Genomic DNA, 19284 nt, shown 5'->3' with positions numbered 1-19284 from the left:
ATGGTTTTAACTCTGGCTGCCTCTTGTTTCAGCCTATGCCTGAACTTTGGTAGAAGCAAGATGGAGGAGTAATCTGATTTTCCAAATGGGGAGGGAGAGGGGAAGGAGCATTTTGTAAGCATTGCGGAAGTAAGAGTAGCAGTGGTTGAGTATGCTATCTCCCTGTGTGCTCACCTGGATGTGTTGACAAAACTTTGGAGAGACTTTTGTCAGTGACACTCTATTAAAGCCACCATGAAGACAAAGGAACCCTCTCAGCAACTCCGCGATAAGGTTATTGAAGAGCACAAGTCGGGAGATGGATACCAGAAAATCTCCAAGTCACTGAATATCTCTTGGAGTACAGTTAAGTCAATCATCAAGTAATGGAAAGAATATGGCACAGCTATAAATCTGCCTAGAGCTGTCCTCAAAACCTGAGAGACCAGGCCAGGAGGAGATTAGTGAGAGAGGCCACCAAGAGACCTATGACAACCCTGGAGTTACAAGCTTCAGTGGCTGAGATAGGAGAGACTGTGCGTACAACAACTGTTGTCTGGGTGCTTGACCAGTTGCAGCTCTATGGGAGAGTGGCAAAGAGAAAACCACTGTTTGGCGGTGGGAGGGGGATCTCACATGAAATCTCGGCTAGAATTTGCCAGAAGGCTTGTTGGAGACTCTGAAATCAGCCGGAAGAAGTTTCTGCGGTCTGATGAAACCAAAATTAAGCTTTTTGGCCATCAGACTTAATGTTATGTTTGGCATAAGCCAAACAATGCACATCATCAAAAACAAACCAACCCTACCATGAAGCATGGTGGTGGCTGCATCATGTGGGGATGCTTCACTGCAGCATGCAATGGAAGACTTGTGAAGGTAGAGGGTAAAATGAATACAGCAAAATACAGAGAAATCCTGGAGGAATACCTGGTGATGTCTGCAAGAGAACTGTGCCTTGGGAGAAGACTTGTTTTCCAGTAAGACAATGACTCCAAGCATAAAATCAGAGCTACACAGGAGTGGCTTAAAAACAACAAAGTTAATTAATGTCCTGAAGTGGCCAAGTCAGAGTCTGGACCTCAATCCAACTGAGAATTTCTGACTGGACTTGTAGAAGGACTGTTCACTCATGATCCCCATACAATCTGATAGAGCTTGAGCAATTTTGTAAAGAATGGGGGAAAATTGCAGTGTTCAGATGTGCAAAGCTGATAGAGACCTATCTACACAGACTCAAGACTGTAATTGCTGCCAAAGGTGCATCTACTAAATACTGACTTGAATGGGGTGGATACTTATGCAGTCGATTATTTTGTGTTTTATATGTGTAATTAATTTAGATCACTTTGTAGAGATCTGTTTTCACGTTGACACAAAAGTTTTTCTGTTGATCAGTGTCAAAAAAACCAACTGAATCTACTGTGATTCAATGTTGCAAAACAATAAAACATGAAAACATCCAGGGGGGAGGGTGAATACTTTTTATAGGTACTGTAGCATGTTCTTCCTGAGATTATGTGGTTACTGCAAATTATTCTGTGTAGATGAGTGGCAAAGTAACAATGAGAGTGGATGAGTTGAAAGCTATAAGGAGAGAAGAAAATGGGACTGATAGAATTGCTTGGCCAGGAACTGGCATGAACTTTTTAATAGGCTGCTTGTCCATTGTGTGTCACAATAGTAATTACAGCCTGTTCATGCCAAGCCTAACATGGCATCCAACAGTTGGTATGTAGCCCTGTTGGTCATAGCTCTTCAAGTGTATTGATTGAAAATGATTAGGTTTTCTGCCTTTGCCATCCTTTCAGACTGTTCCTGAATGAAAAGAAATCTGATCCCACAAGCCTATGGCCCCTGGTATTTGCCTCCCCTGTTCAGGGAAAGAATGCCCTCCTGTTTACTCCTGTTCCATCAATACATGTCATTCTTACACGAGTGCTCAATCAGTAATTGTAAAGCAAGTTGTTGTTCGTATACATTTTCTGTTCTTCCCTGGTTGTTGGAGTGAACTTACTATCTGGGGAAGCTTCCTGTGATATTTTCAAATGTGTTATTAAATATTTGGATGATGCATAACTGAAAAGAAAACAATCATTTTTATTTAAGCCAGAAATATTTACATTATTTGGAAGCAATATCTTGACATTCATGTGGTTCCACAGTTTTCTGCTTAACTTCCTGTTCCACAGCTTTCCATAGCTATGTATACAGGTTCCCCCGCCACTTGAAGGTAGAGCGTTCCTATGAAACGGTTCTTAAGCCAGAATGTTGTAAAGTGAAGAAGCAATTACCATTTATTTATATGGGAAAAATTTGTGAGCGTTTGTAGACCCAAAAAAAACCTACCAAATCATGCCAAGTAACACACAAAACCTAAAATAACAGTGACATTATAGTAAAAACAGGAATGATAGGATAAATACACAGCCTATATAAAGTAGAAATACTTTTCTACAATCATTGCGGAACTGTTCACTGTAGCGAAAATCTCACAGAAGTGCTCTAGGCAGAAACACTCTCTCCAGTAACCTTTAAGCTATGAAGCTGCCAAATCATACCAAATAACACATAAAAATACAGAGCCTATATGAAGTAGAACTAATGTATATACAGTGTAGTATCACTTATGGGAATCAGGAAGATAGCGCTCAGCACACTGATGGTGGTGTGTTAGGCTGAGTCGTTGGAGGTTGGGGTGGTGCAGTGGCCCCCACCCTGCAGGCCACTGACCGATACCGATCTGCGGAGAATGCAGCAGTCCAGCGGTAGCCGGAATGCACCCAGCACATCTTTAAGAAAAAAGTCAAAATAAACAAGCTAATTAAATAAGTGCCACCTGGCACGTAATTAATTAGCTTGTTTATTTCGTCCTTTTTCTTAAAGATGTGCTGGGTGTGTCCTGGCCGCCGCTGCATTCTCCGCGGCAATGTATCAGTCCGCGGCCCGGGGGTTGGGACCACTGGGGTGTCATCTCGTCGTCTGTTTCCATCAGGGCAGGCAGGTCATCTTCTATCTGAAAATGCTTAACTATGACTAGTTTTACGCTAAGTGTAACACCCTTATGAGCTTTTCAGGCTTTTCCGATACCTTAGAACTCATCTTGCTAACGGCTGCTCACAGGCACGTGTTTAAGCAATGCCGGCGAGAATGCCGTTCCGGGGGAGGAGCTTGGCTGCTCGGGGCGCACGCTGCCTTTTATTGCATGCTGCTTTTTTCATAACAGTGAAAACGCCTTCTGTTAGCGAAAACAGGTAACTAATGTAGGTCTTTCATAACAGCGAGGTTTCATAAAGCAATCGTTCGAAAAGCGGGGGACACCTGTATTATATAACATAAGACTCTCTTACTCCAGTCCCTTTGCAATAAAAGCCATTGTGCTGTTTTTGTTTTGAACTATTTGTTTGACTTGCCTGCTAACATGTGATTTGTGCACTGGAGCACTTGGATCCCTCTGAAGTCGATTCATTTGCTGTTTCCATTGAGATAATAACCCACCTTTTCATTCCTCTTCAAAGTTTAAAGTAAATTTACTTCTACCAAAGTGCATCGTACTGTACTAGGGAAGCATTCAATAGTCATATAACATCCTTGAACCTGGTATGTGCTTCCAAGGATTTTGTATTTTATGCCCGATGAGAGAGGAAAGAAAAGAGAATGTCTGGGGTGGATGGAATCATTAATTATGCTTGCTGTTTTACTGAAAGAATGAAAAGTACAGACAGTCCTTGGCTGGTTTCTGTGATGTATTGAGCTGTGTGAAACCCCTTTTTTACTGGGCGTTTCTAGAGATGTGGCTCGTAAGCCCCTCGCAGACAGCCACTGGACTCAGCGGTGAGAAAGCCACCCTTTTCAAACTCCGTAAGTCCAGGGTCAGTATGATTTGGCTCCCGCCAAACGCAGGAAATTGAGATGTCTTGCCCACCTGAACCCTGGACTGTGTAACTACTGGCCCCATGCAATTGCCCATCGGCAAGAAATAACAGACTGTACTCTGCATACAACTATAAAGAAAGTACGTTTGCAAATTTCAGCTTGATCGAACAGTTAGTAGGAAAAAGAAAAGGAAAAAAATATAAAGGGCCTATTACAGTTAACCCAGTCCAAATGTGCACGCAAATTGGAGCTCATCTTGAAGTTGTCTTTAATTCGCGTGCTGGACCCACACGCTGCATGAAAGCACACACCACCTTCCGAATGTCGCTTGCATTCCACCTGGAACAAACGGGCTCCTCCACGGGGGTATTGGTCCTCCATCTTTGAAACCATTCATCTGCACCAAGTATCTTGTTCAATAGGGATGGTATACTCAGACATTTTCCCTCCTGTCTTATCCCAGCTCCCACCAAAAAGACTTTAACCCACACCGAGGTGCGTCACAAAAAACCACTTTGCCGAGGATTCTCTAGAACCTTTTCCCAATTCTATCATCCTGAATGGGCAACACTACATACAGACTGCTCTTACAGAACAGCTAAAATAAAATACCTATAGCACAGTGGTAAAAATCTTAACCAGGGTGTTACATATGTCTGCTACTCTGCAGCTTTTTATGGTGATGCAGCTAAATTAGATGCTTTCTATGGTGCATTGGTTATAAATTAATGAAGGTCAAAGGGGACAAGCCAAATTCCTTGCCTTCTGAGAGAGGCAAGGGTAAGTTTTTTTGGTCCTACATGGTTGGACTAGTACGAGTATTACTGATGTTCAGTCTTAGAAACTTGAATCACTCAACTCTCATAACATCATTGATGTAGAGTGGAGTATGTGCACTATCTCTGCATCCCCACCCTGAAGTTAATGACCATCTCTCATTTTTGCTGACCGTGAGGAAAAGGCTACTACGTACTCTTTATCTCCTTCCTCTACTCCAGCTCATCATTACTTGAGATATGGTCCCCTACACTGGTATCATCTGCAAACTTGTAGATGAAGTTAGAGCGGAATCTGGTCACAGTCATGGGTGTACAGGGAAGTGAGGACACAACCTTGTAGAGGACCAGTGTTGAGAATCATTATGGCGGAGGTGCTCATTACTGATTACAGTCTGTTGGTCTGGAGGTTGAGGATCCAGTTGCAGAGGGAGATGTTGACTCCCAAGTTGGTGAGTTTCAAGACAAATTTGCTTGGAATTGTAATATTGAAGGTGGAACTTCGATCAATAAGTAATAGTCAAATTTAAGTGTCTTTACTATCCAGATACTCAAGAAATAAGTGCAGGGCCAGGGAGATAGCATTTACTTGTTTCGGCCGTAGACAAATTGCTGTGGGTCAAAGTTGCCTAGGACACTGAAATTAATGCATGCCATGATCAGCCTCTCAAAGCATTTGTTGGTGGATGTTAGAGCCACTGGGCAGTAGTTATTATGGTTGTTCTTGGGTAGTAGGATAATAGTGTCTTAAAGCATGTAGGAACCTCAGATTGAAGCAGGGAAAAGTTAAAAATGCACCAGCATCCTATGTGGCAATTTGTCAAATTTCTTTTTGAAATCTAAATACACTCAGTTTACCTATGATCGACTCTCCCTGTTATATTCTCAAAAGCGTTTGAACAAATTTGTTAAAACAGTAGTTACCTTTTGTAAAACATGTTGACTAGATTTCAGCTTTTCTAAATGCTTAGCTATTTAGATTATTGACTCTAGTGTCTAGCCAACAATAATTTTAAACTAATTGCTGTAAAGTTCTTGTGATCTATCTTTGTTTTGGAAAAAGGAAGTCAGGTTGGCTGTTTTCCAGTCTCTTTACAAGTTCTTTTACAAGGCTTTTACAAGTTCCTTCCCACTATTTGAAATCTGCCTATCTGTTATCTCAGGGATATTTGTGGTGTCTTCTATGGTGAAGACTGGTGCAAAAAAAAATTACGTAATTTATCTGCTATTTCTTTGTTATTAATTTACCAGCCTTGTTGTCTGGTGGTCTGTCACCTACCTTAGACAATTTCTTTCTGATAACATGTCCATAGAAAATCTTACGATTTGTTTTGATGTTACATTGAAGTTTTTTCTCATAAATAGTTTTCTCTCATGTGATCTTTTCAGTCTTTCACTGCTGGATCTTAAAACTTTCAGGTCCTTTGGCATACCACTATCTTTTGCCACTTTGGCTCCCTTACTTTTCAATTTAACATTATTATCCTTGACCTCCACTGACAATCTGTGCCTCTTACACTTGGAATTCCCCTTTCCAATTGGGGTAAGTTCCTGCTCTGAGTTATAGTCATACAATGTTGAGATGGTCTTTCTGCCCAACTTGTCGATGCTGACCAAGGTGCCTATATACACTAATCTCATTGTCCACTGCCATGTGGTTATTCGTGATTTCAACCCAAACCGATTGTACATTACTATCCTCCCTTGATTAACAACTATTTTCCTTTTTTCCCTCCCTATTTGGATCATTGGATAACCAGAATATTGAGCATCCAGTCCTGGTCACCTGGTGTGGATATTGGAGATTTTTTCACTTCTATGTGAACATATTGGTGAGAATAATAAGTGTGAGGGCCTGGTCCGAGCAACAACCGAGGCAAAGCAGTTCCCCTGCTGTCAGTCTCACCAATGAAACATTGAGCAGAACTTGGAGTAATTCACATCACCAATGTCTAACAGGGACTTCTGAACACAATAAAAACGTCCGTGACAATCATTTGCACCCATTTGTTGGACCATGCACTGCCTTTGCACAATGTTACAGACAAGTCCAGGCAACAACACAGTACACAGCTCCATCACTATTGAGTAATTCGTTGATGGGGTAGACTTGCAGTTATTCACGTTCTTAATATCCAACAGTGTCTGCGATCATAAAAAAGACACAAAGGACGAACAATTAAAATTTCGGTTAGAGCCCGAGGCCGCTGCAATTGTGCACACCATCATCTTGCCGGACTACCCTGTAAACTGTTTTTCCCTTCAAGGTGGGCTTAAGTGCTGATACTGAACTTAGAAGATCTAGAAATCCGTTGCTAATAAATGTTTGATTGTTGCAACCTCAGCTATACATTCAGGGAATTTGATACCATTACAGGACATAGCAATCTGCTTGATAGGCACTTCATCTACAGTTTATCCACTCACTCCAGTGTACCAGTAGTAGCAGTTTTTACCATCTACAAGATTTCACTTAGCAATTCACCAAGACTCCTTAGAAGGACAAGTGCAGCAAAAGCATGGAGACACCACCGCCTAGAAATTGGTCTCCAGGCCACATATTGATTTGGAAATGTATTACTGTTCCTTTATTGCCACAGCATCAAAATCATGGAATTTCCTCCAACAGCATTGTAGGAATATCCACGCCTGTAGCGGTTTAAGAAGACAGCTCACCATTTGTGTTTTGTACCTTCAAAACAACATGACACAGCCACGTGATACGTCATGCCTTGCTTAAAGTGAAAACAAATGTACTCAAGTTAACTCCTGGGCTCCCTCTTTTTATTACAATTCGTTTAATGTTTTGGAGGTATAAATCATAAATGGTGAGCTGTCTTCTTAAACCGTTGCAGGTGTGGATGTACAAGGGGTGATTGATAAATTTGTGGCCTAAGGTAGAAGGAGGCAATTTTAGAAAACCTAGCACATTTATTTTTCAGCATAATTTACACACTTAGTCTAGCGGTCGTGGAGCATACGGATCTTGGACCTCCAGAAAGTGCCCACAGCAGGAGTGATTGATAAGTCTGTAGCCTAAGGTAGAAGGAGATAAGTTACATGTACATGCAGTTCAACTCTGATTTTGCAGAAAGTTTGAAGTTAATAACTCATCTCCTTTTACCTTAGGCCACAAACTTATCAGTCACCCCTGCTATGGGCACTTTCTGGAGGTCCAAGATCCGTGTGCTCCACGATTGCTGGACTAAGTGTGTAAATGTAGGAGGGGACTATGTTGAAAAATAAACGTGCTAGTATCACATTGTTGCCATGATAACCTGTAATGAATTATTTAAACAAAGAATGCATAATCAAACATATTTACAATATTACTCAAACATTAAATACACAACACTCCTCCCTGCTTAGCTATAAACTCCAACTCAGTATGGAGAGTGTGTGTGTATGTATGTATATATGTGTGTGAGTATGTGTGTATATATGTACACACACAGTAAATTTTACATTGTCCCAATCAGACTTGAAGATTTAATCGCTGAGGAGGACTTACTCTTGTGGGACATCGTATTTCCTGACCAGGCATGTCACTCTGCTTGGCAGGTGAGACGTGGCTGTGAAACAATCTCAGGTTTTGGGGCCTCCTCCGTGGTGGTTGCTGGAGTTGACTCTGGGACTGTAGGAAGTGGTTACGACAGCTCTGGACACCTTTCTTCTGGTGTCATCCCAGGCTTATCTGGATGATGTGGATCATTATGTGTGAGTACAGTGTCTGATGTCAACATTTCCTTTACTTTCACACTGCTTTGTCCATTGCCATTTCTTCCCAAACTGTAGTGATGAATTCAAGGGTTGGAACGCAGTAGCCAGGTTTGACAGGAACCTGTTATATTAGTTGACAAATCCTAAGAGGGACTGCAGCTGTGACATGTCCTTTGGCTTTGGGGCATGCACCACTCCTTGAATTTCCTCAGTACCCTTGTGTTATTCTTGTGTGTCAATGGTGTGACCACAGTAAGTGATGCTTGGTTTAAAGAATTAATACTTGTTGCATCGTGCTCTGAGCCCATAATCTTCTAATCTTATTAACACTGTTTTGAGATTTTGGGGATGTCCCTTGTTATCCTTGCCAGTAACAAATGATATCATCCAGGTAACACTGAATGCCTGGACAGATTTGCAGCACATGGTCCATAGCTTTCTGACAAAGTGCAGGTCCAGATGTTACTCCAAAAATATTCTGTTATAGCTTTGAAGTCCCTTGTGAGTATTTTTGGTGATAAACACTTTAAACTCTTCTTTCATCTCTATCTGCAGGTAAGCCAAAGCCAAGTCTACTTTGCTAAAGTGTTTTCCCTCCAGAAAGGTTTACAAAAATATTCTCTATCCTGGGCAGAGGGTATTGACTTGCTTTCAGTACTGGGTTGATGGTAACCATAAAATCAGGACAGATCCTGACAAGGCCCATTTTTCTTTGCTACTGGGACTCCATGGAAAGAATTCCTTCAGCCTCCATGCAATCTAGCTTATTGGCAACTTTATCAGATTGTATAAGGAAGGAGCCAGGCAGGCTTTGTAAAACTTGGGTGTGGCATTTCCATTTAACACTATTTTACTCTTGATATGTTTGAGCTTTCTAATGCCATCTTTGAACACTGCTGTAGCATCAACCAGTACCTTTCTTAATTCGTTTTCAGTTAACTCTATTGCAGGGGATGCAGCATGCAAATAGTGGATGAATCTCCAATCAAGTTCTATTTGTTTCAACCAGTCACGACCCCACAATGCTGGCCTTCATGTTTTTACCACATACAAGCCCAGTTTGGCTTGTTGATTGTTACATTTCACTGTTAGGAATGTCATTCCCACAAGAGTTATCTTTTCTCCAGTATAAGGTCTTAGTTAGATCTCCGCAGGGATCATTTCAGTATTTTTGAAATGCCATTCAAACTCATTTTGTGGAATGACTGAAACAGCTGAGCCAGTGTCCAATAACATTTTAATGAATTTGCTGCTCACTTTGGTGTAAGCCACATTGTTTGTCTATTGTTATTTTTCGTCGATAGCATGCTGATTAATTCTCTTCTTGAAACTGCAACTTGATCTTTTCCTCTTTTTTCCTCTTCCTTGTGCAATCCATTTATTTTTTCCTGCCCAACATGCTCTTTGTATGTGTCCTCCTTTGTTGCATTTTCTGTGTTTTGTCTTTAAATCTGCATTGTTCTGGTGTATGTGAGCCCCTGCCACAATGGTAACAGAATTTGTTCAACCTAGTTGGTTTCTTTTTAGATGTTACAATTTTATTCGTGTTCATTTTCATTCCTGACTGCAACTTAATTGTCTCTCTCTGCTGTTTCCATTGATACAGCTATTTCAACTGCTCATTTAAGTATGAGTTCTGATTCAGTTTGGAGCCTTTTTTGAATGCTTTCTTGTAAGATTCCACAAACTAAATGATCTCTCAGTGCATCTTTAAGCCCACTACCAAACTGACAATACTCAGACAATTTCTTCAATTCAGCCATGTATGCTGATATGAACTCGCCCTCCTTTTTGATTCCGCTTATGAAACCTAAAGCATTCTGCAATTAGCAATGGTTTTGGTTCTAAGTGTGCCTCTTTTGCTTTCACAATATCAGCAAAGTTTATTTCAGCTAGTCTGGTTGGAGCAGTCAAACCTCTAAGCAAACTGTGTGCCTTTACATTCAATGCACTCAGCAAAATTGGCACCAACTTTTCATTGGCTATTTCATTCACTTCAAAATACCACTCAATCCATTCCAAATACAAATTCCAGTAATCTGTTCTGTAGTCAAACGCGTCAGTCTTCCTGATCATTTCTGGTCTTTTTCTGTGATCATTATCACCTGGTACTCACTGTTTATGAACCCATCAATTCTTCCATTTTCTGCCTTTTTGAAAGCTAGATAGTGTCTCCTCTTCATAGAACACAGGCTGTAATAATTTTTGTTTAAAATTTGAAGGTCTCGCTATGCTTCAACAGGTAGGTAGTTGTTTTGGTCTTCTTTAAAACTTCCTCGTCACCACTGTTTGTAACTCCAAACCATTAAACTAACTGTAATAAAAAGATGGGAGCCCAGGAGATAACTTGTGTATGTTTATTTTTATTTTAAGCGAGGTGTGTCATGGCATATGCACTTCACATTTTTACATAATGAAGTATTTAAACAAGTAATGCTTAATCAAACTATATATTTGCAATATTACTGAAATCTATAGCAACCACCACCTTCTCGGGCATCTAAGGATGGGCAAGTAAATGCTGCCTCATCCTTCAAAGCTCACATCCATGGGGAAAGAATAAAAGGAAAATTGATTCATAATTCAATATTTCTATGCCTTGTGTGCTTCTACTCCTAGATTCATCTTCTCCACAGACAGCCATGAAACAAAAAAGGAACATAAAGAGAAACATAAACCCTGTCTCCCCACACGCCAACAGCAACAAGATAATGTATAGCTACAAACCTGTACATATTGGTAAGGGATTGGGGTGGAAATAGGCAGTTGGCATTTTGTGTCAATACCCTTGATAGAGGAGAGGTGGGTACTATATATTTTAAAAAATGGTGAGGAAAACAGATGTAACAAGAACTGGCAGATGATAGATGATAGGAGGGAAGAGTTTAGACTAAGAGGGAAAATAAAAGCTAGGAGGACCAAATGAAAGTACAGGAAGAGAATGATATTCACGCAAAAGGGGATCCAGAAGTATTAAATTGGCATAAACTGTACATTCTGGCCAGGTAATAAGAGGGTGGCCCATGCTTGGAACCAAGGTACATGGATTGTGAGATGAGTATTTTGAATCAATTTTTAAGAAGGATGTTACTGCGTACTCTAGAAAGGGAAAATTTTCACTTGAGGATCAGGGTACCCTGATTCAAATTGAAGGAAGAAATGATTGTGGGGAAAATTTAAGCAGGGAGTGATAATGATTTGGAACTTGCTGCCTTTAAACATAATGGAAATGGGGATATTCAGTGTCTCCAATGGGTGAATTGGATGAACATTTTAGGGCAAATAATTTGCAAAGAATAAATTGAAAATAGATTACTGGGAATGAACGGACTACTCCACAAAAATCAGGAGCTGATTTGGTCTCTTTCTGTTGCAATTCTGTTTGTTTTCATCATCATCCCAGTACTGCAGTTTGCAGTTAAAATTTAGTAGAGTTTAAAACTTACGATGGGTTCCTGTTTCTGAAATTCTTTTGCCTAACTGTACATACTTGTAAACTTGGTGTCTCGAATAGAGTGGAGTTAATTCAATGGTTCTTTCAAAGAACCCATACATGCATAATGAGCTGACTAGCATCTTTCTAAGCTGTCTAGATCTATTGCTCGTGAATTTGGTAGATATATTTGCAGTTAACTGAATGCATAGCTGTACCAGAAAAATTATTCTTTCCACTGATTTGGTTGCTTCTTGTTCAAAATTCCATTCCCATTTCATCCTACCCATTAGTTTAAAGATACTATTTAAAAGAAGTAGTATGTTGATATCTACTGTCTATTCCTGTTTGAAAAAGGAAGATGGGATAATTAAAACTTTTCTGAGGGCGTATAGCCACATGCTATAGTGCATTCTGGTTAAAGTTAATGACCTGGCAGGTAAAGGGCATAAATCATTCATTTGACTATAAATGATACATTTGTGACTTTGACTTTTTCATTTACTTTCAGGTTTTTAATAAATTCTACATTTTCTTGCGTAACCACTACAAATAATTCAATTTTATGTTTGTGTGTCTCCAGGATCTACTCTATGCCTCAGTTCCCAGAACATTTAAGATCAAAAACTTTGTTCTGAATCAGCACTAAAGTGATGGTTATTATTTCAAGGTTCAGCCAATTCATCCATGAAACCAGGAAAATAAGCAATCTGCATTGCCATCTTGCACATGACAATTTGTTCTTTCGATGGTGTGCTAATCCATTTTGCTGAACTGTGCACTTCGCAATACTGGACCTCAGCATGGCAGACTTGCACATTAAAGGCAATAAGATGTGTTATTCGCTGATGTTCATTATCCCTTTATTTTCAACTCCGGATTAAAAAGTCTATCTATCTTGTTTACAATACAGAGCATCTTTTGCAAGTTTTGCATGCTGTTTTATTAATCATAACCAGATATATCATTTAGATATGATGTACTTTCTACTCCAGACCCAGTACTTCTGGTTGGTTTTATTATGTGGATGAGATGATAACTGTAAAATTATTGTTCAGGCTGCAGATACAGAAAAAGTCATAAAATTTCTGACATTTAAGTAATTTTTCACCAGCCAGTGAATAAAATGCCTCTGACCTGAGTGAATGAAGTTTGAAAGGGGCATTAGCAATGGTCACCAATTCAAGCTTTATTAGGTAAAGATAGAGCGGGTTGACTGATATTTTAGAGGTGGACTAATTCTGAATGAAATTACATTCCATTGCGAAATGAATGCTTAATGGAAAATTGTTCCAGTAGTGGCTAACTAAAGGAGCTCTAAATTACAAGGCTTTTAATATTGTGAAGAATAGTACCTTTGATTAGAACGATGTATTTTTAAAAGTGAAGGATAGTCAAAAGAAAAATTCTGAAAGGGGAAAACATTGAGGATGAAAGTTAAAAGATGGCAGCCTTAGATGAAGAGGTGTTTTAAGTTTAGTCAAAAAGAAAGTGCAAAGTTTGAAACTGTAAATTTGATACAAAATGGGCTAGATCATAGAAGGTAGAGGGGTGTTTTCCTGGCTGGAGATCTATGACTGGTGGTGGTCTGTTAGGATCAATGTTGGAGTCTATTTTGATTGTCATCCAAATGATTGATATCTATTATGCTGTCGGTGGGCAGATTAGTAGACTTGCAGATGACACAATATTGGTGGAGTTGTAGGTAATACAGAAGGTTGTGAATGGCTACAGCAGGATTATGGTAAAGAGAAGATTTGCTTTATTTGTCACGTTCATCAAAACTGGAAACATGCAGGGAAACACAACATTTGTGTCAACAGCCAACACAATCAGTATATGCTGGGGTAACCTGTAAATGTCTCCATGCTTCCACTGCCAACAGAACATGGCCACAACTTTCTAATTCGTCCAACTTTGGAATGTGGGAGGAAGCCGGAGTATATAGAAGAAATGTATCATCACAGGAAGAACATACAAAATCCTAACGGATAGCTGTAGGGATTGAACCTGCACTGCTGCCGCTGTAAAGTATGCTAACACTATGCTGCTTCAGTTGTAAATTTGGGCGGGTGGAGTTTAATCTGGGCAAGTGTGAAGTGATACAAATCCAGGAGGAAAGTATACAGTAAATGGCAGAATCCTGAGGGGTGTTGAGTTACTGAGATATTTATGAGGGGTGATTCATAAGTTTGTGGCCTAAGGTAGAAGGAATCAACTTGAGAAAACCTATCACATTTATTTTTACTACATTTACACACTTAGTCCAGCGGTTGTGGAGCATACGGATCCCTTCTTTGTAGAAGTCAGTGTCTTGGACCTCCAGAAGTGGTCCACAGCAGGAGTGATTGATAAGTTCGTGGCCTGAGGTAGGAGGAGATGTGTTATTAACTTCAAAACTTTCTGCATTTTCACTCAAAGAGCTGAACTGCAGGTGCACGTAAGGAGAGCTGTATAACTCATCTCCTTCTACCTTAGGCCACAAACTTATCAATCACCTCTGCAGTGGACACTTTCTGGAGGTCCAAGATCCGTATGCTCCACGACCGCTGGACTAAGTGTGTAAATGTAGGAGGGGACTATGTTGAAAAATGTGCCAGGTTTTCTAAAATTGACTCCTACCATAGGCCACGAACTTATAAATTACCCCTCGTATAGCGCTAGTTATAGCTTCCTGAAATGGATGGGTTGGAAAAGTATGGTTTGCTTGCTTCCATCATTTAGAGCACTGAGTATGAAAGTTGGGAAGTCATGTTGTAGCTCTGAGTTTTTGGTTAGTTACATTTGGAATATTGTGTACAGTACTGGTCACTGCCCTATTAAAAAGAATGGGGATTTTTGAAAGTATACAGGTGTTCACTAGGAAGTTGGTAGATTAGAGGATATTAGCTATCGGAAGAGGTTGGGCAAAATTGTTTTCTGTGGAGTGTCAGAGGCTGAGGGATAACTTGTTAGAAGTTTATGAAATTATGAGAAGCATATATAGGAGATATAGAAAATAGGTGCAGGAGTCGGCCACTCGGCCCTTCGAGCCTGCACCGCCATTCAATATGATCATGGCTGATCATCCAACTCAGAATATAGTCAGAGATTTTCTGAGGATGGAAAGGTTTAAAAACTGGAATGCATACCTTTAGGTGAAAGGGGCAAGTTTAAAGGAGGTTTATATGGCAAGGTTCTTTCACATAGAGTGCCTGATATGTGCTGCCTGGGGAAGTGGTAGAAGTAGATAGAATAACAATACTTAAGGGGCATGTAGACAGAAAGTGAATAGAGTGATACAGACCGGATGCAAGCAGATGGAATTAATGTAGATTGGCATTATGGTTAGCACAGACATGGTGGTTTGAAAGGCATGTCCATGTGCTGTACTGTTCTACAAATATATGATTAAGTTAGGATGAAATACAAGAAAAACAAGTGCAAGTACATGTCCTCTAGATTTCCTTTGCCAGATTTTTGTTGGATTTGGTGTCACCAGCAAGGTAACAATTGTTGCCCATTGTTACAAACGAAAAAATCTGTGGATGCTGAAAATTCAAGCAACACACACAAAATGCTGGAGGATCTCAGTGGGCCAGGCAGCATCCATGGAAAAGAGTACAGTCGACATTTCTAGCTGAGACCCTTCAGCAGGACCTATTGTTAATTGTCTTTGAATTGTTAAGAGTCAATGGCATTGGTATGTTCGGAGTCACATAAGCTAGATTGGGTAAAGATAGCAAAAATCTTGTTACACAAGATGCATGGTCATGGGGTTGGGACAGTTTATTAATTGGTGAATGGGCAAAGACAGTAGGAACAAACATTTGCAAACTAGTAAGTGGTGCTGCAAAGTTTAGTGCTGAGACTTCAGCTGCTGATGATCTGAAGAATTGGATAATGGGAGAAAATACTAATATTTGCTGCAAATTTAAAGCTAGGCAGCAAAGTAAGAACAGTTATGAGGTCAGCTGACAGATAAATTTAAGAAAATGAGATTATCTGCATTGGATGGGATGAAAGGAAATGGCATTTTTAAAATAAAGAACAACCACTAAAGATTAGTGTTGAGAGAGATGGGTGGCACAGAGTACTTCCATTAAGATGATGGCAGGTGTGAATGCAGTGGTCTCTTGGCCTAACCAAAGGTGCTTTTTTTCTTTGTAAAATTTGTTATTTACGATTCAAAGACTATTCTACTCTTAAGAACATTGGGTACTGCAGGGTTACTCCATCAGTGAGCTGCTTGTTGATTGGAGTAGCTGGACTGGTGATGGCAGCAAAGTCAGTTGAGATGTCGAAGGGGTTGGCGGACCTGGTTTGGGTTTGGAGGAGCTGACCTGGCTGCAGACCGTGTTTCTGCCTGCTACTCAGAACCATCGGAGTTGGTGTAGAATAACCGTGGGAAATTGTCTCGGACATTTCACTTGCGATTGCGGAACTCTGGATAGCGTTGCCACTGGCCTGTTAACCTTGTCCGGTGGAGGATAGTTGACATGGGAGCTGTGTAGCCTCAGTTGCAGTGAGAACTGGGTCTCAAGCCTTGGGCTTGCCTGCTGCTGCAGATCAGGTGAGAGACGCAGAAGCATTACAGTGTGGTTGCGCTCAGCTGGAGCCAGGTCTCGCCTATTGGTGCTTCCCTCCTGTGTTCAAGTGGCGGAATGACAGGCTGGATTGCATGTGTATGTACACAGCTGGGAGATAGTGCTATTGATTGCTGGACATTGCCACTCAGGGTCTTGAACTAATTATGTATTTTTTTTAATATGCTTCTTTGCTTGATATTTTGAATTATTCACTATTTTTAAATGTTGGCTTGCAATTTTGAATGTTTTGCATATTGGCCCCAGAAGAATGCTGTCTCATTCAGCTGCATCTATGTGTGGCTTGAATGATAATTAAAACTTGATTTGATTAAGCAATCAGGAAGCCAGCAGCAGATTGGATTTATTCAAAAGGAGTTGAAGTGCAAGAAAGTTGTTGTGCAGCAATTTTAAATGCTTTTGCTGAGATCAGAGTTTTCATCATCTCATTCTAAGATTTGCTCAATTATAGCTCGGTTTTACTTTAAAGTTTTTGTTTAAACTAACTCTAGAAACTTCTTTGTGATGACAATAAGCCACTAGCTGTACATTTATTAGTTCTATGTGCAGCTGATTCTTTTAGTAAGCTGCATTGAAATATAATTGTTATCCTTTATTCCTCATGATTATGGAGATAAGCCTTCTGAATGAGTGGAGTGCAAGTTATTTTTCCTTTCATTGTGTTCTGTTGATTTGTCTGGTCACACTTGAGATCTCTCTGATTCCATACTTGCATCTACTTTTCCTCCTCAACTTTAGATGCCAATTATCTGCCCTATTCTCTTCAAAAAATCATTTCAACTTTTATTCATTACTGATTCTGTTTCTTTTGCAGATTCAGCTGTATCTTGACATCCTTGTTTGCTCATTCATAGGGCAAAATACTTGAACCTGTGCACTAATTGTGTCCCATTCCACAATAGACATTGCTACCTTCAGTGATATTGTGCTTTGAATGCATCAACATCTTTGTTTTTTCCATGTGTTTTGAGTTTTATCCTTCATGGAATAACACAGCATGAAGCATGACTTTTGGTCCAATTCAATGCTGACCATGATACCCATTTAAGCTCATTCCAGTTGCCCATGTGTGGCCCATATCCATTTATCTATGTACCTATGAAGAGTATTTTAGATGATGTTGGTCCTGCCTCTACAACTTCCATACACTCACCACTCTGCATGACAAGGTTGTGTTGTGGCTGTGACTAAATCACTGGAGAAATGGGAGAAGCTGGTGGATATAAAAGTCTTGATTCAATATAAATAAAACATATTCTTTCAGTAGAGGCTCCCAGATTCGAAGAATATCAGGTTCTTATACCCTTAAGATCAAGGGCACAGTAGGCGATTCAATACAATTTCCATAGGAACAATGACATCAGTTACTTCAGTATTTTGTGTCTGACAAATGGTTCCATTGAAGTACATTTTACAGTGGAAACACATTGTAATTGATAAAACTTATCTGCAGGTTTAAATATCTTTACTGAAACAAACTAATTCACACAGATTATCTAAACTTCTGAGGTTAGAGGTCCAAGATTTGTGTTGTGAGGGTTGACTCCTTGAGTACACAATTTTTCCCACTGTCGATAGGTCAGCTATGAATGTGACCATGCTTGATGTGCGAAGTGATAATATCGGTCTGGTCTGCAAACTCCTTGAACTTGGTTACAATTGTGCAAATAGCTTAGCCTACAGTTGCCTGATTTGATACAGGCTGATCAACAAAGTACCTTTGTCTAATAGCTGATGCATATGAGAACATCTCATTGGTCACTTCACTTTGCACACCATATCTCTGAGCAGCCAGACTCTGGCTGTGCAACACAGACAGTACTGCAAAGGTGTCCATTTAACTTCAGACTGATTTCTGCTTGCAATTTACATTCAGAACTAAAAAATAGTTCTCATGTGAATTAATATCTGATATTCACATAATTCCATAACTCAATCATTCCTAACAGTTGCATCTGAGTCTCTCATTCTTGGTAGATTTAATATGCTTGTTTTTTTTTCTTCTTCTAGGCTCTTTCCAACACAAACAACAGTTTAAATTAGAGCCTGACCTTCACAATCTGTAAGTTTCAGATATAATCTTGTTTTAACATATTCTGTGCGTTAATGTCTTTTTTTTTACTTATCTGAACATTACGCTTTGCTTCTCAACCTTATGCCAAGTTCTATTTTCTTACAGTCTTTACAATGCTCTTTGATCACAGCTACAGAGTAAAGCGTGAAGGCACATCAGAAACTATTATGTGGTTATACATGTAATATTTAAAATTTATATATAAAATACTGAATGTAAGAAATATTTAAAGTTCTCTCTAATGTGCATTGTTTTGGGAATTGGTTCCAGGAATGAAAAGAAGGTCCTATATTCCCTGGAGTTTAGAAGAATAAAAGGTGATGCCATTGGAAATATTTAAGATTATAGGAGTTCTTGACACAATGGATCTTAAGAGGTTGAGGTATTCCCAAGTGTAAGATGTGACTTTCATGAATTTTCAATCTCAGGCTGTTATGGATGTTTGGTTGTTATATTGAAGGCTAGTTTTAGAATCCTAGGAATTCAGAGACTTGAGAACAGGGGCAGGAAGGTGGATTATAAACGCAAGGTTCTACAGTTGCTGGAAATCCAGAATAATATACACACAATGCTGGAGGAACTCAGTGGATCAGCCATCATTTACGGAGAGGAATAAAGACTTGACTTTTCAGCAGAGACCTTTCATCAGGGCTGGAAAGGAAGGTAGAAGAAGCCAGAATAAGGTGGGGGGGAGAGGATGATGATTGGTGGTCAGGTGAGGGAGATGGCATGTGGCTGGAGGAAGGGGAGGGGCTGAAGTGAGGAGTGAATAACAAGAGAGTGGACCATAGGAAGGAAGAGGGGCACCAGAAGGAAGTGATAGGTAGGTCAGGAGAAGAGGTA

The 19284-nt window shown here is 39.9% G+C and overlaps 1 protein-coding gene across 9 annotated transcripts in view; it reads left to right on the top strand.

Moving 5' to 3' along the window:
• The window catches only part of znf318 (zinc finger protein 318), a 103634-nt gene that overhangs the window by 62654 nt on the left and 21696 nt on the right, over positions 1-19284 (top strand). For 6 of the 9 annotated variants that reach the window (XM_063040517.1, XM_063040519.1, XM_063040516.1 and 3 more), the window contains exon 13: positions 18378-18429. In XM_063040517.1, coding sequence (XP_062896587.1) covers positions 18378-18429 — 52 coding nt within the window. Of the gene's footprint in view, positions 1-8189; positions 11088-12364; positions 14023-18377; positions 18430-19284 lie in introns of those variants that run through there. The other 3 variants (XM_063040522.1, XM_063040524.1, XM_063040523.1) reach the window with 2 other exon arrangements.

The sequence above is a fragment of the Mobula hypostoma genome, chromosome 2, assembly GCF_963921235.1.
Source record: "Mobula hypostoma chromosome 2, sMobHyp1.1, whole genome shotgun sequence".
In the NCBI taxonomy this organism is placed as follows: Eukaryota; Metazoa; Chordata; class Chondrichthyes; order Myliobatiformes; family Myliobatidae; genus Mobula; species Mobula hypostoma.
Note: the sequence above shows the minus strand (reverse complement) of the source record. Positions and strands in the feature narration are given on the sequence as shown.